At 41.7% G+C, this 22,622-nt stretch overlaps 1 protein-coding gene across 9 annotated transcripts in view; it reads left to right on the forward strand.

Annotated features, from left to right (window-relative positions):
• The window catches only part of PPP6R3 (protein phosphatase 6 regulatory subunit 3), a 132,426-nt gene that overhangs the window by 25,230 nt on the left and 84,574 nt on the right, over window positions 1-22,622 (forward strand). For 7 of the 9 annotated variants that reach the window (XM_054025364.1, XM_054025366.1, XM_054025367.1 and 4 more), the window contains exons 2-3: window positions 13,974-14,134; window positions 21,360-21,487. The exons of 1 other annotated variant lie outside the window; for it this stretch is intronic. In XM_054025364.1, coding sequence (XP_053881339.1) covers window positions 21,476-21,487 — 12 coding nt within the window. In that variant the 5' untranslated portion in view covers window positions 13,974-14,134; window positions 21,360-21,475. The remainder of the gene's footprint in view (window positions 1-13,973; window positions 14,135-21,359; window positions 21,488-22,622) is intronic. One more of the 9 variants, XM_054025368.1, reaches the window with a different exon arrangement.

The following is a 22,622-nucleotide window of genomic DNA, read 5'->3' on the forward strand; positions in this document are numbered from 1 at the left end:
TGTAGCCATACTCTGAGAAGAACCACCACAAAATGACACATTTACCCATTTTGGGTAAGAGGTCTACCATCTGGGAGGGTAAACTCAGATCAGAAAAGGGACAGCACCCTATATTTAAAATTTGTTTTCAAGCTGACATGCAAAGAATTTTTTTAAAATAGGCTTATCTGTTTAGTCTAAAGGTGAATTGTTAATGTAACTTTTTGTTTTGTTTTATCTGGATCAGTCATTGAAGCTTAGGTGTTAATATCCCTCCCTTCTCCCCCGCTAAATCCTCTCATCTCTCCATTGCTCAGTTTTCACTCAAGTTTTACGGTGGTAGCATTTCACTGGCTCTCTATCATAGTCTTTTGGGCCAGACAAGATCTGCATTTTTAATGTAAAATATGTATATGGTTTTCACAAAAAAAAAAAAATCTTTTCAGGCAGGGCCGTTCTTACCCATAGGCAAAGTAGACAGCTGTGTAGGGCACCACTAGTGCCCTGCGCAGCTGCGTGCTGCTCCAGCCCCGCCTGTTCCTGCCCCCACTCCCCTGAAGATTGCAGCCAGGCCCGACCCTGCGCTCACCGGGAAGTGGAGTGACCCGGCCCCAGCCTGCTCTGCTCCCAGGCTTGCGGGGAGGGGGGAACTGCCCTACAACACTCGCTGGCAGCATGGTTGGGAGCCAGGGGAGCGGAGCAGGCTGTGGCCGGGTCACTCCACTTCCTGCAGGAAGTGGCCAGCCCTCCTTTCTCCTCCCGTCCACCACGGAGGACTGGGACCAGCCCCCCCTCCCGTGGAGGCCTGGGGCGGGGCCCCACACAGCCCCCCTGCGGAGAGCTGGGGCCAGCCCCTCTCCCTGCTCCCACCCGCGGAGGCCTGGGGCCCCACACAGCCCCCTCCCAACCCCCCCCAAAGGACATAGGCCAACTCCTTTTTCCTTTAAGGGTTATTCCTGAATAATGCCATGTATAGACAACTCTTAATAGATCTGTTTAGTGAAGGTCAGTAAAGAAAAACTTGTATGAATTCAGGAAGACATAAACTCATTTCCTCCCCCTGCCCTCCCCGCCAAAGCTTTGTGCACCCACAGCTCCCATTTACTGCAACTGCATTTGAGTGTTCAAGTGTAGGAAAGATGGTTCAGTGGATACAGCACTGACCTGAGACTCGGAGATCTAGATTTAATTCCTAACTCAGCCACAGACCTGTTACATGCGTTCAAGAGATTTGCTTAATGTACCCTGTCCCTCAGTGCTCCATTTCACAAATGGGGATAATTGAGCAATTTATGTAGCTAAATGCTTTCTGTACTTCCTTTGCTTTGAACATGCATCTTTAGTGTAGCTCAGCATCATTAGAATGATGATATCCTGTTTTCACTAGCTTGTTACCATTGTGGAGTAAGTTAAACATGAGGGACAACAGAGCCCCTGGTCTGTGGCGGAGGAATTGTGAGGCGTGCATAGCACGGAGAGGATTCTAGGGGGTCTCTAAAATAAAGGGGGATGGGAGGGTGGGACACAGGACATTTTTGGAAAAGGGCAATGGATAGGGCCCTACTAAATTCACAGCTGTGAAAAATGCATCATGGACCGTGAAATCTGGTCTCTTGTGTACTTTTACCCTATAATATACAGATTTCACGGGAGAGACTAGCATTTCTCAAACTGGGGTCCCAACCCAAAAAAGGATTTTTTTTGTGGGGGAGGGTCACACAGTTATTGTAGGAGGTTGCGGTATTGCCACCCTTACTTCTGCACTGCCTTCAGAGCTGGGTGGCCAGAGAGCGGTGGCAGCTGACCAGGCTCCCAGCTCTGAAGGCGGTGCCCCACCAATAGCAGTGCAGCAATACAGTACCATGCTGCCCTTACTTCAGCCCTGCTGCCTTCAGAGTTCGGTCAGGACCCCTACAGTTACAACACCGTGAAATTTCATATTTAAATATCTGAAATAATGAAATTTACTATACCTCTACCCCGATATAATGAGACCCGATATAACACGAATTTGGATATAACGCGGTAAAGCAGCGCTCCAGGGGGGCGGGGCTGCGCACTCCGGTGGATCAAAGCAAGTTCAGTATAACACGATTTCACCTATAACACGGGAAGATTTTTTGTCTCCCGAGGACAGCGTTATATTGGGGTAGAAGTATATTTTTAAATTCCTGTGACCCTGAAATTGGCCAAAATGGACCGTGAATTTGGTAGCAGCAAGCTTTATTCATAGGGCTCTAAGTAAGTTGCAAGGAGATGTTGGGTCTTCTTTTGGAGAGGCGCTTCAGCATTGTGACTCTTGTATTTCCAGCAATATAGAGTTGTGTGTTTTTTCTTAGATATTAAAGACCATTCTTAGGGCTTCTCTACACATGAAAGTTAACTCTGATTAAGGTGGAGTGCACATTTAAAGTGAAGTAGCTGTTTCTGATTGTCTCCATGCATAGAAAAGCTCGTAGTGTTCCCACTGAGGGTTTGTCTAAGCTTATAGTGGTGCCGATGGGAGAGCTTCTCCCAGTGGCATAGGTACTCCACCTCCCTGAGAGATCGTAGCTATGTCAATGGGAGAAGCCCTTCCCTCGACATAGCAGGGTCTACATGAGGAGTTGGGTTGGTATAACTGCATTTCTGAAGGGTATGAATTTTCCATACCCTGAGCAGCATAATTATACTGACATAAGTTGGTAGTGTAGACCAAGCCTCACTCTTAAACTGTTGTTGGTTTCTTTAAAGGTGACCTGAAAAGAACATTTGGCTTGTGCCTTCTTTGCTGCTTCAGGGGTTATAAAAACCTGAATGGTATTTGGATCCGTGTTTCCTTATCTCTTGGATTTCTTGGATGAATCATTGACTGGAAGCTTTCACAGCTTTTAGGTGAAGGGGTAGGGGTGTTAGAACCATTCACAAAGAATTTTACTTCCACCAGTTGTCTAAAACTCTTTGTTTAAGACTGTCAGAATAAAAATCGCTTCTCTCAATAAGGTCTCACTTCCTTGGTATATTTATAAAAAAAAAAAAAAAAAAACAAAAAAAAACCCAAACTCAAAAACGACTAGTTCTCTAGTCACCTATAGTCTTCTAGAATAGAGAAGACTTGAATTTCTGATGTAATATAAAGTAGAAAAACTTCTTTTGGGGCTTTGTACAACTTAATTTGTAAGCAATAAAGAGTACAAATTCAGTTCCTTTTTTGTTAGATTACCTTCAAAATAAGCTTTTTAGGTTTTCCATTTTCTCACTGCATTAGTTGGACCACTATCGGTTGGATGAAATTTTTTTTTTGATAAAAGGGTACTTATAAAAGTACCTCCTAGTCTGATTGAAGGCATCTGAATTAATACACAACAATATGCACACTGCAACCGTGCCCCAGTGCCAGCTTTCTGGCAAGGAGTGTGTGTTTTCAAAAGGGGAACACTTAGTTCAGATGGCACCTTATTATAAATCCTGTTTTAGAGAGTTTTTAGACTTAGATCCATAAGACTGTCTTTTAAAAAAAACAAAAAACCAATGTTTCTGGACACCATCTAACAAATATTTCACTGCAGAGCTTGAAGGCCCAAAATTGCAGGCTTGTGCCTGTGCATGTGACCTCGAGAGTAGAAGTACTATTACTACTAAAAGTACATCACTAGCCCTATGACCTGCTGAACACCCTAGACTTCCATGACAGTGGAGGGTGCTTATCGCTTTTGCAGGTGGCAGTCAATAGCTTCCGAGGTTAGGTCTGTAAAGTCACATTTTACATATTTTTTTGTGTGTGGTTTTAGAAAAAAAAAAAGGGAGGGGGGGCGAGCAAATTCTCTGAACTTCATTTGGCAGCAAATCGAATGATCACTATTCTTGTGTAGATTGGTGACAAAGTAATTGCAAGTCACACAGTTGCCACCTTAAATTGGATCGGTTTGCTTTTGATTTTTTTTTTCTGTTGCACTTTCCTTACATCACCTTCTGATACTTTCTTGCTTATTAGCCAAAATGGTCAGGGACAACTCCATGCTCTGTGTCCCTAAACCTCTGTCTGCCAGAAGCTGGGACTGGACAACAGAATGGATCACTTGCTAAATTGCTCTGTTCTGTCCATTCCCTCTGAAGCATGTGGCATTGGCTGCTGTTGGAAGACTCAATATTGGGCTAGAGGAACCATTGTTCTGACACAGCATGGCCATTCTTAACATGCATGGAGATGATTCTGATTGTGCACACCATTATTAACTAAGGCTACCTTCACCTTTGACCTTGACCTACACAAGATATGGTTTTAAGCCTTGTCTACGCTGTGTGGTTTTTACCTGGATATAAGCTGCTGGAGGGAGGGGGGGGGGGAGAGAAGAGAGTCATGATTTGCACTCTATCTATGCTAGGTATTTGCATTAGTGTAGCTCTATTCTGATGGGTAAAAACCCATTGTAGACAATGTCTTTGACTCTAGGAGAAACTACTGAATTCAGATGCTGTTACCACATAGTTTCTTTTCCTTCTCTTGGTCATCATTTGACTAAGTGACTGGAAAATGTATATGACACTCAGAAATGAAGGTTTAAAGAGGGCGGAACAGATACTTGACCTTATTGTAATATTTTGACAGTAATTTTTTTTGACTGCCTTCAGTATAAGTGTCTGTTACTTACTAAAATAGTCTTGAAGAAGGTATGCAAGTGTTTGCATACTGCGAAGCCTTGAGTCTTTGTGCTACATTTCTTAGTCTAAACAAATTGGAAATAGTGGGTTTTATTTCTAAAACCTTGTGTGTAAGCTACAAAATATCTTGGTATTTGGAACTAGCTACCTTTTCTGCTAGAATTTTGATATAACCTCTTGTACACGTTAACTTCAAATATATTTAAAAGTCCCTGCTCGCTCAGCAAGTTCAGAAGACAGAACTATTAAAATGCTTAATGGGTTATTTGTTTTGTAGTATCTTTCTCTAGGCGGTTATGCCTGTTGTTGGCATTATTAAAGGGGACCTACAAAAGATTTAAAGGTTTTCATAATGAAAATTCCAAAAAATCCTGCTCATACTTGACCATAGAATATCAAGATTGTAAGGTCAGAACGTCTGTGTCTTTGCAGGAGGACTACTTAGGGCTCATGTGTGAGTTCTCATTTTAATGAAAGGGACAGAAGTGGTTAAAACTTCAACAATGCCTTCTTTAACAAAGTGTTAGGCGTGGACATCAGTTTTCAAGACCACAAATTTGCTTGTTTTAAAACATTCCTTTCCCCTCTACTTAGTGAGTTTTCAGCTTTTCTTTATGCCCTAATTGCACTACTTCCCTAGTTAGCACAGAAATCAGGTCTTGTCTAACCTGTTAGAGGCTTAAATTAAAACAAAACAAAACAGGGGAAACATCTTTGACTGCTATTATGTCATAAACAAAAGTGGACAAGGTAATACTTTACTCTGTTGCATGTCAATTTTGACATTCCTTCACGTCTTGTCAAGATTGCTAAAAGCAAAAATGATTGATAGATGGTTGTGATGTGTCATATACCTGAAAGGGATAGGTCACCCTCAGATTTGCTTCTATTAAAATATAAGTTGACTGGATGAGTTGGTTTCCCTAGGACTCTCACTAGCAGCCCAGCGCTTCCCACAGTTTTTGATATCTGGCTTGCTCTCTGTTCCCGGCAGCTCACAGAGACAAATCAGTCTTGGAGCCACATGCTCTGGCCATGCCCCTTCAAACTTCTGCTTCTTGCTTCCAGTTTCTCTGCCTCTGTGGTAGCATGGGGACAGCAGTTTTTACAGATCTCGCCTTGACATTTGTCTAAAGGTTTTTGTCAATTTTGGACAGTGGTGAGCACTCTTCTCCTTCCCAGCCCTTCCTTCCCCTGGACTAGTTTTTTACCTGGGTGTTGGAAAAACCCTGGAGTCTCAGCTGTCATGCCTCCCTGCTGGCTCCTCTGCACCTTCCAGGTATGGTAGAGCAGCCAAAAAAGCACTGAAAGAAATCCAAATGGTGCTACATCTGGGAGACTGCCCTCCCAGGCTCAGCAGACAGTAAGTTTTGCCCAGCCTGCACCCAGCATCCATAGCAGCTGCAACTCCCATTTGGGGAAAAATGGACAAGGAGTCTGAGCAGAGCAGGGAGAGACTCCAAGGACAAAGAGGACTCCAGTCAGCTGACGTAGGAGTTCCTATGAACCTCTGGAGAACACAGGGCAGACTTGCGAAGTCACAAATTCCCCACTGCCCAGTCCTAAAATGGGTCCTAGGAAAAAGCATTTTCCCAGTCTCCCTTCCTAGGGGAATGGGACTAGAGGTGAGGCTCCAAAGCGATCTCATAAGAGGATTTCAGGCTCTCAGCAAGGCTAACTGCAAAAAACTCACCCAAGCTGGGAGAGAGCTTGTATGCTCTCTCTAAGTGAGCTAAGAGAGAGAGCAAAAAAAGGGAAGAAAGCGCAAAAGCTCTAGGAGGTACGAGTCCTCTGACTCCCTTGTATCCTGCACAAAGAATGTTAAATTGTCAGGCTCTGATGCCAATCAGGACTGTGGAAAGACTCAGCAAAGGTTCCTCCCCTGCTGAGAAGTTCAAGGCTGTGTTCAACAAGGTTGGATCCACTGTTCAGATTCATCACTAACCTGAACAAAATCCCAAGAGTAAGCCTGAGCAAATGTCTCCCCTCAAAATCCTCCCCTGAGGTAATGATTCCCTTACACTCCTCCATTGAGGAAGTAATTAGGGATGAATGAGATAAGCCAAGCAAAGGCAAGCATGTTCACAAAAATGATCCTAGCTTCTATAGGATCCAGGACCCCAAAGTCCCAATTACTGAGATACCCAGGGATAATGCTGCCATAGGTTTCCTGGCTAAATATCTGGTTATCTCCTCAAAAGGGGAGTTCTGTCCTAAGAACCCCACAAATAGGAAAAGAGGCCAATTTCAAAAAAGACTTTGAGGTCTCCTCAGCCTCCATCAGGGCATTCCTCGCAGCTACTTGCTTTGCCAAGGACATCTCTCTCCTGGCTGGAAATCTGAGTCCTCAAGGATCACACTGACTTTGGCTCTGTTTTAAAGAGAGTTTCCCTGCCAACAACATTTGTTGTGATGCCTCAATGGATGTGATGAGATTCTCAGCCAAAGCCATGACTTCTAGCTCAGAGACCAGGTGCCACCTGTGGCTCTGTCCCTGGAAGGTGAATAGCCACTCTAGCAGGTGCTGTGCTCTGCCAAATTCAAGGGAGCCTTGGTTTTTTGGAGAGAAGCTAGCCAATGCTGCAAAATCTAGACAGTCCCTTCCACACCATGCATTTGAGAGAGTGCAGACTGGCCTTTAGACAAGTGTTCCTTTCAGCCTTCATCCTCGCACAAATACCAGTGAAGGGGCAGCATGTTTTCCAGAGGAAAAAACATGGAATTTTGGCTTGGGAGGAAACGCCCAAGGAAACTCTGCTGCTCCCAAGCCTCTTTATGAAAAAGACCATGGTTGTCTGCACCTAGAGCTGAAGCTTGGGGGCAGGATTTCCCATTTCCTGGAGTGATGGGTTGCTTTGAACATGGACCAGTGGGTCAGGGAGGCAGTTAATCCGTGATACTCCCTTGAGTTACAGGTGCCAGCCCATCCATTTTTCTTCCAGTCCCATATCTTGAATGACCCTATAAAGCGCAATCTAATACAGAAAGATTTCTCACCTGCTGGATATGGGGATAATAGCCTTCCCTCTGAAGAGAGATCCTTGGGATTCTATTCAATCTTCTTTATTGTTCAGAAGTATACAGGAGGAATTAGAACTATTCTAGATCTCAAAAGATTCAAATGAAGAAAAGAGAGTTCTGGATGGGAACCCTAACTTCTATTGTGTCATCCCTGACCAGGGGGATTTTGTGATTTTACTGGATCTGGTGGATGCATACCTCAACATCTCTATCAGACTGTGCCATCACTGGTTCCTAAGGTTTGGATATCCGTATCCGATGCTTCCATTCAGCTTGTCCTTGGCCCTGAGGGTCTTTACAAAGATGATGTTGGTAATAATACCAAGACTCAGGCCACAGAGGATTCATCTGTACTGCTTCCTGATGACCTCTTAATCAGAGCTCCATCCCCAAAAAAGGCACACAGAGCTACGTCCCCAACTTTGAATCTCATGTAGATGCATGACTTTATTATCCACCCAGATAACTCTCTTGGGAGTGGACATAGACCGCTCAATTGTATGAATAAATCTATCTCTAAAGAGGTTCCAGAGGGTTAAAGATCTCCTCTTGTCATTTTGGAACTGCAAGAGGCCCACTATTGCACTGATCTTCAACTGGTAGGCCTCCTAGTTTCATGCATACAGATGGTTCCATGGGTGCAACCATACATCAGATACTTTTGAGGCTCCATCTTAAAGGTATGGAATTACTCTTTGGAATGTGTGAAAGATAAGAGAGGGTTCTGGCCCAGGTGATCAATTCCTTAAAATGGTGGTCAGCCATGGCATTTGTCCTCAAGGGCATGCCCATATGTGTTCCAGAATTTTTGATCCTCACAACTGACACCAGTCTGGAAGGCTGGAGAGCACACCTGGGGTCCCACACAGCTCAAGGCATTTGGAACCTGGAGAAAAGGATCCACAACAGAAACCACCTAGAACCAAGAGCAGTCAGGCTGTTACTGCAAAGGCTCCAGTCCAGCCTGGAGGGGAACCACATTCTGATTCAGTCAGATAACATGAGCATGGTTGCTAAACAAGGAAGGAACAAGAACCTCAGCACTACACCATGAAGTAATGGAAATCATACGATGAATGGAGCATTCTCTCCTCACCTTCACATAAAGGGAGACCTGAACAAGGTGGAAGGGCTCTGCAGACACAAGGTGCGCAACTCTGAATCAAGAAGTCTTTGAGTTAATCATCCAATCATTTGGCCTGTCCTCAACTGACCTATTTGCAAACCACATAACTGTTAGAGACCAAAGTACGTCACTAAGGAAGTGGACCCCCAGATCCAGGCAAACAGATGCCCTATCACACAGATGGGCACAAGGCGATCGGTCTGTTTTTTTCCATCCTTCCTGTTACATTGCTCTACAGCCAAAATGCTTCTGAAATAAATGTAGTCAAACTTTACTAATTCTGGGTCACTGAGAATGAAAATGATGCTTAAAATTGTTGATTGGCTCTAGTTTTCAAGATATGCTGTTGGGTCAGTATATATGACCCTTGACTTGGGAATGGCAGAGGATAAGTGAGTTGTAAAGGGAAGGGATCTCAATTTAAACCAGAAATGACTAAAATACATCTTTGACTGGATCTATGAATAAATCCATGACTGGGTTTGGACAGTACTTGCTTTTTAGGCAAAATAATGAATGATGCAATCTGAAGCTGGTATTGCGTCATACATGATATGAATGGCATCATGTTATTCCTAGAAGTCATGGATGATGCAGTCATAACGAAGCTTACATCACTCTGCTGAACAAATTGCCCTATATCAGCTCTAGAAATCATACAGTGTCGTGCTCTCTTATTTGTCTGTGTTTGATTTTGCAAAGGGACACATTTCTGTTTAGCCAAAGTGAGCAGAGATGCCTCGTACTTGTGTGAACAGTGCAGGTAACTTCTGCTATGTTTGTGGTGAAGTGACTTTTGCATCACAAAAACGCAGTATAGCCACTACGGTTAAGAAAGCCTATCACCTTTATTTTGGCTGCAAAATTGGAGATCAGAACAAGAGGTGGGCCCCACACATATGCTGCAACACTTGTGCAACAAATCTTCGCCAGTGGTTGAACAGGAAAAGGAAATCTATGCCTTTTGCAGTGCCAATGATTTGGAGAGAGCCAACAGATCATACCAGCAATTGTTACTTCTGCATGGTGCCTCCAGTTGGGAAAGGTGTGTCAAAGAAGAAAAAGTGGACTGTGCATTATCTAAACATTCCATCAGCTATACGCCCAGAACCTCACGGAGAAGGACTGCCGGTTCCTGATGCACCAGAATCATTTTCACTTGAGTCAGACGAGGAAGAGGATGAAACTTCTGGTCCTGAACCATCAATGTCACAGGACCCACATTTTCTTCCATCTTCCTCCTCTGAACTACACCTCATAACACAAGGTGAACTGAATGACCTTGTCAGGGATTTGGAACTACACAAGAGTAAGGCAGAGCTGTTGGGCTCCAAACTACAGCAGTGGAATCTCCTGGCAGGTGATGTTAGGGTTTCCATGTTCTGTGACCGTCAAAAGGATCTTGTCCCATTCTTCTTCATGGAAGGTGATCTTGTAGCCTGCAACAACATCTATGGTGTGATGGCAGCCCTCAACATCGTTCACGATCCGGATGAGTGGAGACTTCATTAATTCATCGAAGACGAGTCTTAAAGCTGTTTTACTGCATAATGGCAATGTTTGGCCATCAATTCCAGTTGGTCATGCAGTCCATATGAAGGAAACCTATGACAACATGAAACAACTTTTGAGGTGCATAAACTATGACCAACATCAGTGGCAGCTTTGTGGCGCTGTGAAGGTTGTTGCTCTCTTGCTTCGTCTGCAGACTGGATACACAAAGTACTGCTGTTTTCTCTGCGAATGGGATAGTCGTGCAAGAGATTCCCACTACATCAAGAAAGATTGGCCACTCTGACAGTCATTGGAGCCTGGGAGGGAAAGTGTTCAGCATCCACCACTTGTTGAATCAAGGAAGATTTTGTTACCACCCTTACACATCAAGCTGGGTCTGATGCAGAACTTTGTCAAGGCCATTGACAAAACACCAGCAGCTTTCAAGTACCTCCGTGGAAAATTTCCAAGGTTAAGTGAAGCTAAGATGAAGGAAGGTGTCTTTGTTGGTCCTCAGATTCGTGAACTTCTTCGAGATGATGCATTTGACCATGCACTGCGTGTCAAGGAAAAGACGGCATGGAAAGCCTTCCAGTTAGTGGCAATAAATTTTCTCTGAAACAACAAGGCAGACAACTACAGGTTGTTGGTGGAAAACCTCCTCAAGGCATACAAAAGGCTGGGCTGCAACATGTCACTAAAGATACATTTTTTGCACGGTCATCTAGATTTTTTTCCACCGAACTGTGGAGCAGTGAGTGACGAGCATGGCAAGTGATTTCACCAGGACATTACAACAATGGAGAAACGCTATCAGGGCAAATGGAGCCCATCAATGCTTGCAGACTATTGCTGGACAGTGACAAGAGATGCTCCATTTAATGAATACAAGAGACAAGCCAAGAAGTGCCAAATAGACACTGAATAGGACTAAACTTTTGCCTTTTGTTTCATAATCAGTTTTATTTATATAACCCTTTTTGCTGATTTTGAAAGTGTTACATAAACAGGACAGGTGAAATATCATGTAAAGCAACCATAAACACATGAAAAGACCTGGAATTTTAATCATAAATTGTAAACCTATCTACACAATATACATAGACATAAAATTTAAAAACGTAAATATCTTAGAAATAGAAGCAAATCAGTTGTTTTAATTGTCATATTTGAATTCAGCACATCAAATTACATAATAAATAGCACATTTTATCTCTGAAGCAGACGACTTCTACAATTTTTGAGACCAGTGTTATTAGGGAAGGTGGTCCAGAAAATAAAACTAGAACAGACTACAGTAACATGGATGTCACTGCGTTGCCTGAGGACACCCTGATTTTTGGACGTAATAGAGCTGAAATTGGGACTGCCATTGCAGCTCCCGAAGATTTAGGACATCTCATAAGGTCTTCTGCTTCATCTATACATGAACTGGCTGCATCTAATAGCCTGCCTAACAGAAGAGAAGTGCAGTATTGTTGGTCTATCCTCCAAAGTCATTACTCTTCTAGAAGAAAGAAGTGTTCTATCTGCCTTGAAAGCGTACTCCTTTATCTGGTCCAAGTTTTGCAAATGGTGACAGGAGCACAAAGCAAATCTTAGAAATCCAGGAATTCCATCTACCTTGGATTTTTCTCTAATAAGGCTTCAGCAGAGATCTCCAGCCCAGCACCATTGAATGTCAGGTGTCTGCGTTTTTTGTTCATGCAAACTTGCTTTCTAATAGCCATCACATCCTCCAGATGAGTGTCAGAGCTGGCAACATGCTCGATGCAGGAACCTTTAGTGTGTGTTTCATAAGAACAAAGTGGTGTTCAGAACTCTAGAATCATTTATCCTGAAGATGAACTCTTCTTTCCACAGTTCTCAAGAGATGGTTCTTCCTTCCTTCTGTCCAAGGCCACAGCATTCCACTAAGGAGAGGTAGCACATCTCTGATGCCAGAAGGGCTCTGAAAATTTACCTCAGAGTCCACAAGGAAATTGGGGGCCCCGTTTGTATCCTTCCATTTAAAATGCCAAGGAATCAGAACTTCCAAATCCTCTACTGTGAGATGGATTAGACCATTCACTGTGAAAGAGTACAAGGCATTGGAGATTCCAGTTCCAGAATGTGTCAGGGCACACTCCATGTGATCCCTGGAGACCTCTTGAGCAGAAAGAGCTAATGCATCCACTGTGGAAATTTTGTAAGGTGGTCACCTGGGCAAATGCTACCATTTTTTGTCAAAACACTCCAAGGTGGACTTCCTGTTCTCTGTAGAGGTATCCTTTTGGCAGGAAGGTACTGCAGGTAGTGACCTGGAAATTGTTTTGCCTTTGGAGCAAATATTCTAGATGGGGAGGGATGCTGTTTTTCCTTTCCTTTCTGATCTTTTCTATAACACTCTCTACATCTGCTTGCTACTTCCCATTGGTCAAGAATTGTGGGAGATGCTGGGCTGCAGAATGGAAAATTTCTTACTGATTTCCTTTCTGATAGCAGTCTCTCCCACAATTCTACCCACCCCTGGATGGCTCATGAGTATAAAGTGAAATTGTTACCATGAGATCATCTTCCTTGGTCTAATGTACGTTACTTTATCTCTAGAATATTTGTTAATGATAGGCAAGTTTTACAGTGTGAGAATAAATCTCCTGGAAGCAAGCAGGAGTTGAGGGGACATGGCCAGACCGTGCAGCTCCAAAATGCTGATCCGCCTGCAGGAGCTGCAGAGAGAGGAAAGCAGCCCCGATATTAAGAACTGTGGGCGATGCTGCTAACAAAAGAAATTATTCGTAAGAAATTTTCCATTTGTCACTTTGAGGCACAAGCAAGTGAGCCTTGTTTTGAGACCAACTGCCGGTGCCTTAGTATCTGTATTCCTTTGAGTGGCAAATTAAGAACTTTCCCAATTCTAAGGACTGGTCACTTAGGAGACCTGGCTTACACCAATTTAACAAAACCTGTTTTAAAACATGGTTTTTGTTCAGTGCAAATCTGTGTGGCCACCCTTACTTCATAATAAGTGGCTAAAATTGATTTGTCCAACCTTAGGTGAACTAACTTTAGCCACTTTTATTTTATTCTGAAGTGCCCACGCAGACTTGTGCCAAAATAACTAAATCTCTTTATTTTCATACAAGTTTGTGTAGATCAGCACTTAGTATAATAGATTCTCAAACATAGTCATGATAGAGCAAGACCATAAAAAAAAGTAGAAAATCTTGCTCTGCTCCCTACAGCTGAGGGAATGCAGGCAGGTGAGTATAAATTCAGTCAGATGAGATCCTCAAAGACACACAACTACAGGTATTGACCAGTTTTTTTCCTTTTTGAAGGTAAAAAGCAGTGTCTTAAATACATAGTCTTCAATCATGGAGGGTCAAAATTGTTCAAGATAGTTTCATATACCCACAACAATATGAAAAATACCAAATCCTTGTTCAAAACAGGAGATGGCAGAGAAAAGGGGGAATATTGAACAGACTAGGAACAGCCACAACAGCTTTCTTCTAGGATTGTTCAAAAGACCATCTATGTAAAAAATATGATTTACGGGATCAGGATCAATTTCTTCCAAACAAGTCTCCTCCCTCCCTCTCTTCCTTCATATTCTCAATCCCCAGTAGCTTGGAACTCAGCACCTTCATGTTATTACTGGTATTTGAGCTGTTTAATGGAAACCTGTTAACATTATGAAATTATAAAATGTTTTGTTTTTTTCTTATAGGAAGAAATCTACTTCATCTTAACCTAATTCAGTCCTGCTAATCTGCTAATATTGTAGATTGAAAGATTTTGCTGTTGCCAGGATATCCTGTAATGGGCAAGGAGCCACAGAGAATACAAATCGTTTTGTTTTCTTAACCTTTTTAAAACTTTTGTTAACAGGTAAGAAACATTCCTATTACATTTCATCTATGGGGACAACTTCTCTCCCTCCTCCCCTTCTCTCCCCTCCTGCCACCATAAGGCATCGGTTTAAACATTTGGTGGTTCCTAAGTGCTTTAGTCTGTCATCTTTTCTTTCTCCCTGATACCTCTCCCCGTCAGAAAGGCTTACTTACATTATTTTTGTAGGACTCAACTGTTTTCCTTTAGCTGTTTTTCCCTTTTTGCAGTTTCTCTTCTGTAGCCAAGTCCTTCCTTCTTTCCTTTGCAGCTTTCTTCGAGTCGTCATTTTTCTCTTTCTTCCTAGCTGGCTGTTTTCCTTTGTATCCTATACCACTGTCACCACTACCACATCTGGATGACCCCATCCACGTTGTCACAAATGTAGCATTGTGATGACCTTACTATTCGTTTTACAATGGATATTTTAAACTATTGGGGTTTGTGCTAGGAAGTTTCACAGTTGCCACTGGTATCTGGCATGGGGTACCAAGACTGTTAATGCAGATTCAGTTTGTTTACTCTGTTTTGTTGTGGTCCTCCCCCCCCACCCCAATTGTGAGGTATTTGTTTTAAACTAAGCCAGGCATAGTGCTCAAGTTTTGGGGAAATTTGGGGACTTCAGGAAGGTCATTTGAATCTCTTTCAAAGCAGTGACTGGGGGAGAAGGAAGGAATTTTACCATCTTTTGGTCCAGTAGTGTAGGGAGCGCCAGTAAATCTATATTTTTAAACAGACCATTTTAAAAAGTCAGTTGTTCTTTGACTTCATTTGAGAACACAAGGCCCACGTTTCAGTACTGTGTAATCAAATCCTTTACTAGTTCTTTTGCTATTGGTTCTATCACAGAAGAAATGGTAGCTATCCAGCATTCACAGCATCCATTCTCTGTGTGCTGGAAGAAATCGTTTCTGAACAAACGTGTTCATGGATTGATGCACACTTTTGTGGACAACACTCTTCCATCAGAGGGTCTAGCTATCAACATATGAAATAATAGTGATATTCCAGTCTACTTCTGCATCTGAATTCACTTTTTGCAGCAACCTGTACACACACTGAACTGAGACTACTGACAAATTGTAAAATTACTTAGACTGCATAGCTAAGCACCTTGCACACCTCTAAAACATAAATGAACAGTCTGCTTAGCAGAAGGCACTGTGATACTTTATTCCCATTAGTAGACTATATTATTGTATTAGTTGGTGGGAAAGCAAAAATGTTCTAAACCTTGCAAATAGCGTTTCTTAATTTCTCATAGCATTTCTCATATTTTTTTTATTGCTACTAGTGAACCAGCCATGTTCACATCTGGAGTGGGTGATTCAGTTTTTATTTACACTTGTGTTTAAATTAAGAGTCCAGACTAATTCAGCATCTTTGCCAGTAGCTTTGAAGATACTGGGGTGGAGTGGGGGGATTAGCAAAGAGACATTTGATTGTTTTGTCTCAAAACTCGTAAGTTCATTGATAACATAGTAATAGTGAAGACAAGCTAGATTATTACAACTTGTTATGTAATCTAAAATTTTGTTAGTAAATATTAACTAGTTTGGACTGTTTGTATATTTGGGGGATTCAGCAATAAGTCTTAATGAGGGTCTGTATACACTTATACAGAGTTGTGATCTAGCTAGCAGATCAGCTGCTGTTCAACTGGGAAAATACATACTCACTCATATTAGGAAGTAACCACGTTTTTTCTAAGCAACCTGTTGAATATTCCACGAACATAGCAGGACAGAGCAAGAGTGTCTTCTTTTAAGACATTCAACCATATATCTGTGGAATGTGCCTGTTCTGTCTTTTTAGCATCTTTAGTAGAGGCATATTTTCCTAGTTCAGTCTGAATGATGGAGCCAAATAGGAGTTTTTCATTCTCAATTTGCTTAAGAGCAGCTAGGTACATTTTAAGGGGAAAGCTTTTGAGTGCAGAAATTATGCAGTTAAAGATGAGATGTATGATAAATTGTGATTAAAGGTCAAACTTAAGAGACAGTTCAGTCAACAAAACTAATAAAAGCTTCACAATGTGGGACTAGAAAACGCTTCGCCTACATAACCAAAGGCAGCTCTGGAATCATAAGGATTTTGGACTCCGCTGGAAAGAAGATGCAGTACTTTCACTTGATTATATCCAATATTTTAACACTGCAACCAGAGCAGTACACTTGAATATGTATTAACCACTTTGTGTGAAGCAGAACATATCCTGTGGTTTCCTAGAATGCAAAGAGCTTGAACTCTTTTTCATCATAGTAACAGAGAATAGCATGTTCTTTTTATCACCTCGCTTCTGTGTACCCAAAAAGATTGAACTATAAAAACTCCACTATACATGTCTATTTTTCTTAAGGTACAAGTTACATTTATTTACTAAGAATGAAGGACTCCTGAACACATTGTAAATCAGTACAGCTGTATCTTGGAATTTGAAACAGTAGCTATGGTTTTAATATTGAATAATACTTTAGGAGTCTTACTCTAGGATCCTCACTATTTTCTTTTCCTGTTCTGTAGAATGTAACAGAGGAGAAAATGTAATAATTTTAATTTGAGAAGCATAATATAAAAATTGACCATAGCATTGCTTTCTTTTATGTAAAAAAAGAAAAATTGATTAAAAAAATCATACTAAGGCTTCTGGGTAAGTAATTTTTCAATCACTTAAGAAATTTGGACGAAAAGCAAGGAAATGAATAGCTTCAGTCAACATCTGTACCAGGGGTGGGCAAACTATGGCCTGTGGGCCAGATCTGGGCCACCAGCCGTTTTAATCCAGTCCTTGAGCTTCTGCTGGGGAATGGGGTCTGGGGCTTGCCCTGCTCCGGCGCTCCAGCCGGGGAGCACGGTTGGAGGCTGCTCCACATGGCTCCTGAAGCAGCGGACATGGTCCCTCTCTGGCTCCTACGCGTAGGGGAAGCCAGGGGGCTCTGCTCTGGACGCTGCCCCCACCCCAGGCGCTGCACCCAGAGCTCCCATTGGCCAGGAACTGCAGCCAATGGGACCTGCAGGGGTGGTGCCTGTGGACGGGCCAGCATGCAGAGCCGCCTGGCTGTGCCTCTGCGTAGGAGCCGGAGAAGGGACATGCTACTGCTTTTGGGAGTCGCTTGAGGTAAGCGCCGCCCCGAGCCTGCACCCCTGAGCCTCCCCTGTGCCCCAACCCCCTGCCCCAGTCCTGACCCCCCCCATCTGCCCTCCTAACCCCTCGGTCCAAGCCCAGAGCACCCTCCTGCACCCCAAACTCCTCATCCCCAGCTCAGAGCCCTCACCCCCACCCCCCAATCCCCAGCCCAGAGCCTCCTCCCGCACTCTGCACTCCTCATGTCTGGCTCCACCCCGGAGCCCGCACCCCAACCAGACCACTTATCCCCTCCTGCACCCCAACCCCAATTTTCTGAGCATTCATGGCCCGCCATACAATTTCTATTCCCAGATGTGGCCCTCCGGCCAAAAAGTTTGCCCACCTCTGTGCTACACCTATCAAGTATAATGAAGTGCATACTTCAGGGGTCAGAATTGTGTTGTGATGAACGAAAGCTTATGCTCAAATAAATTTTAGTCTCTAAAGTGCCACAAGTACTCCTGTTGTTTTTACTTGGATTTTGGTTGTTGGTATTTCCATTTAAGGGATAGTTAACTGTGAAATTCAGTTACTTAAGATAGCAATGATTTCTTTACCAAAAATTCTGTTTCTTGAATGTAAAATAATCTGTATGTATGGACTTGAAAAGTTATGGAGTTTTGAGTTTTGTAGTCAGTTGACATTCATGAAAGAGTAGCATTTATTTTTGGGTCATAGTTTAATTTAGTGGTGACTTGTGAGAATATGCATTTCTAAATGCATTGTTAATGTTTGTGGGAGTTGTAACTGGTAATCAACAATTCACTTTTTGTTTGTGTTTAAGTATGGTGAGTAAGTACATGTCGTCATCTAATGGCCTTAACTGGTGATTCAAATAAAGTTTGATTGGATTTTTTGGAAGCTTCTGGTAGCCTTTGCATCGAACTTTTTTTGCATCTTGGGTGACCCATACTTATGTTTAAAGGTGTGATGGGCACTGGCCAAAATACAATAAATGCTGGAAACCAGTAGCCATATTTACCCTAGTGATCTCAAAATTGCTATAGGGGAGTGGGGAATCTGTCAGTGAAAATGTACTGCTTATAGACAGCATTACCCCAATGTCCTTACTGAAAAAAATTGGTAATTAGTGGCAGTTGTAGAATGTATTCTCTGGCTTTTTCTTGTCAGCTTTACTAATAAGCATTTATCTAATTTTCAAATAATATCCATTAAAAATCTGATTATGCTTTTAAAAATTCTCACAAGCCAGTTCAAAACATATCTGCTTAATAAGCATTTATAAAGCATTTATCACTGTGCTATCTAATTACTGTTAATGGATTTTAAATACAGTGAGGCTGCCCAGCATTAGTGAATAAAATCTACTTGTGGAGAACCATTGGGCTGGCAAAGGGACATAAACATTTAAAACTTCGAAAAGGAGCTACTTTATACATCTCTCTAACTTAGTATATTCAGAAATGTCAGTTCAAATTCTAGTTGATGAAAACCCCTGAGGATTTTTTTGGGGGGTGGGGGGGTAATGGGAGAGGGGGAGAACTTTCTTTACAATAGGACACAGATTGTAACCTTAACCCTGTAAAAGCTACTGCATCTCCAGAATATCATGCAACCTTCTTTAGGTATGCAGTAGTGGAGTTCCTCTCCTCTTAACTTCCATGGCCTCTTCTGTCCCTCCTGTGGGCTGTTTGAAAGTTATCTGCACTCTGCTAAGCTAGCAGTCATGTTTTCCTCAACTAGTTGATCTGCAAGGAGGGTAAGAACCTGAGGCTGCCCTGAGCTAGAGATAGTGATTCTTTAGTCTATGGGTTAGGGTCTGTCATTAGTAGTAAGTTCCAGTGTCTAGCGTGACTGGTGACAGGTTGTTTCATGCACACTTGCATGTGTATAGGAGGTGGGGAGGAATTTGTATGATATCTTGTACCATAAGATAAGTAGTTGTGTGATCATACAAGACCATTGTAATGCATATATATTATTGTTGAATGTGCAATCATAGTTTTCACACTTCCTGACTCATGAATGTGTAGCCATGCAACTTTTTAATACAGCTTTCTGTATGGTCAGTCCTACTCTTCTAAAAATTCCAATTTGTTAATGGGATTATGGGATCTCTGGCTAGAGAGTTGAAATAGTTTCCTTCTCACCTTGGTTGATCTGAGATGGGGCCTTCTGTGGAGACCCATCTTGTTCAGTCCTGATGTGCTAGGCTGTGTAGTTAACATGCACATCTTATCTCCATGTTAAATGCGGATTTTTAAAAAGAGATCCTATCAAGTTAGCAGATGCAGGACATAGAGTAGTCTCTGTCTGTCGAACCCTTTTAGGTTTCAGTGTTTCCTATTCAAGAGAATGTCTCTCTCTCTCTCTGGCCTTTAGTTACTCAGAAAAATGGAGTGGCCAATCATGCTTTGCACTTGTATAGGAGATTTCAATGCACTTTCAAATTTAGGTAAGCATTACTGACTTTTACAGCAGACCTAATTAGAGATTTGAATAAAATTGCCTGAGAGGCACCAGTCTAGTACTTGAGACATGGGCCTACTACTTGAGATTGGGGTTCTGTTCCCAGTTCTGCCACAGACTTACTCCCTTTGTCAAGACACTGCAAAACTTGAGAGGAGCCATTTTTGTCTTAAAATGCTCACCTTATTCAAAACTTTTGTTGAAAAGTAATGTGTTCTGAATCTTAAACATTTGCAAGTATGAGGATATTTTATTTTTTAGAGGATCAAAATCAGCCAACTACGGGAAGGCTTCCATCTAACATTAATAAACCGCACACATCTGCCACACCTGGTCCTATAACTCCAAAACATGGGTGGCTATCTCTTGAAGTGAAAGAAAATCTTTGGCTCTTGTGTCCTTTCTAAGCTTCTACCACCCAATGGAAGGTAACATACTGATGCACGTAGTTACCAATCTTGCTCCCACTGAAGACCATGGCAAACTCTCATTGACCACACAGGGAGCAAGACAGAGCCGCAAACCACTCTCAGTAAAAATTATTAACTTTGCCTGATTGCAATACCCTTTCTTCAGCTACAACAGGCATGTGAATTTTCAAGGAGACTCTGCTGTATGGAATGTTTGAAGGGATAATTGCTTTGCTAACGGGAAGCAAATAAACATCAGCAAGTTAAAATTTCAAACCAGCCTAACTTCTTAATGATCTATAATTCAGATAGTGACACTTTCTTCGCAGTTTGTAGGTACTGTCTCTCTTCCTTTCAGAGTAAATTGGGCAATTTCCTGGCCAAACCAATTTTGGAAGTTAAGTTGGTTGAAATCTTTACTAGTAGAGAAGCTGTAGCTTCTTCAAACATTTGATTCCAGTTCATTTGGGATTTTGAACTACGTTATTTTGCACTAACTTGGTCTGTTTTTAAAAAAAGTGAGTTAAGAGAACTTCTGAAAAACACACACTACAAGTTTATGGTGACACATAGGCATCTTATTGGGCTTGTGTATGTAGTCTGTCTGAAAAGAGACAACAAACAAAGCTAACTAGCGAAATGTTATAGGCGATGTTAATCATGCTCTAAGAGCTATTTTGCCAGCTGTCGACTTCCATGGTATTCATTTTTTTTAAAAACCTTCTCAGTTCTAAGAGTGACTCTTATAAAGTTATCCTGAAGCAGTTGCTTGTGTTGATACTTACTTTTGAGCATGCTTCATGTTTAAAGTCTCAAATTTTGCATCTTGAATTGAAAGCAACAAACATGTTTTCAGGAGCTCTCACTGATACTGAGAGCAACTTTGAGTATAAATTGGGCTTTGGAGATGGTTGAAAATCTAAAGAGCAAGCTATAATGAATGGCTCTCTTTGGGCTGTGGATGTATTGGGCCTAATTCTACTCCTATTGCGGTCAATGGGAGTAGGATTGTGTAATCATACATGAAAGTTCCCCTTTAAAGAATAGGAATCTTTGGTGGGGGAGGAGGTAGAAGAAAACTGTCAGTAGAGATGGACTTGTCATTTGCCTGTTTTTCGAAGTTGCTGTGCTCATTTGGAACTGCTCTAAGTCCTCTAGGTAACTGCCAATCATAGTTTTAAGAAAGTTCTCTTCTCTTCAGGGTTCCTGGACTTCCCCTTTGGCACATTTTACGGTGTTTATTTTTCCTTATTCCAAGGGACCTGGGCTCCTGTTGGAAAGTGATGGAATAATCTCTGCTCAGCACCTGCCATGTTGAGGGAGCACCCCTAACACAGCTTGCCTGGGAGACAGTTTGTGAAATAACGCAGTAACATGTTTGCAGTAGTATGCCTTTTCTCTTATTATCCATTGTTAAATTATTTTCAATGAAATTATTGAAACAGATTTTGAAAGGAGGCTTGGGTGAGTGTCTCTTCGTCAGTCATTGCAGAGGGATTTATGCCTGGCATTCTTAACACTAATAGCTGCTACTTGCAAAGCTCCAACTTGTATTAATTATGGGGGGGGGGTATGGGTAGTTGATCCTATGTAATGGGATTGAAATATACATTTGCTGCTGGGTCAACAATACACCTGTTATATTTGTCCATAGTAAATGGTTGCAGAGCTGTAACAACAAATAAGCCAATGTTTTTGAAAACGATGATGTAATAAACTTAAGTCAAATTACAAGCTAACCCATCTATTGTAAATAAAATCAAATGTATGGATTCTGACTACTCTTGTAAACTTACTAATTTAACTGGTAGGTAAGATTGTTCTTCTGTCTAATTGATTCTTAACATCTTCTCTGTACTTGCTTTTTTAATTCTTGCATGGGGTCTCAGATGATTCAAAATGATAGTATATGTTAAATTAAAACTTTCATTTACTGCTTTCCCGTGTCAGTTTCAATGACCCCAGTAAATTTTTTTTAACCAGGAAACAAAAGTTTAATTTTTTGTTGGATGCTGTAAACATTCTTAAGATTAATATGGGGTGTTTAAGAGATATTTGCATGTTACACTGGAAAACAATATTGCCCTGGCTAAATATATTTAAAATAGGCATGGTGTACACACAAAACCTTATTGTAACGTAATTTAGTAGTAACAATACCTAATGACCCTGTTATGCTAGGTGTTGTAAAAAATATTTGCCTTGATATATAGATATATATACTGTGATGCTGAACTCTGACACTTTGTGTCAGCTAGACTTGATTTACATGCTAAATCCTTAACTTTTTTCCAGAAGTTACTATATATACAGATTTTATTTGTAAGTAAATTGACTGCATTCTAGGTATTGTGGATGAAATGTGTAATTTAAATTTTTTGTAGGCTCTATTAGGCGCATGTCTGACAAATGTATAATATACAGTTTGGGTTTGTTGCCTGTGCACTCTAAAACTGATTTTGAATACCAAAAAGTACAGCTCACAGGACACTTCTGCTAAAGTATACGTGTCTCTGTATGG

The sequence above is a fragment of the Malaclemys terrapin genome, chromosome 4 (genome assembly GCF_027887155.1).
Source record: "Malaclemys terrapin pileata isolate rMalTer1 chromosome 4, rMalTer1.hap1, whole genome shotgun sequence".
NCBI classification, from domain to species: Eukaryota; Metazoa; Chordata; order Testudines; family Emydidae; genus Malaclemys; species Malaclemys terrapin.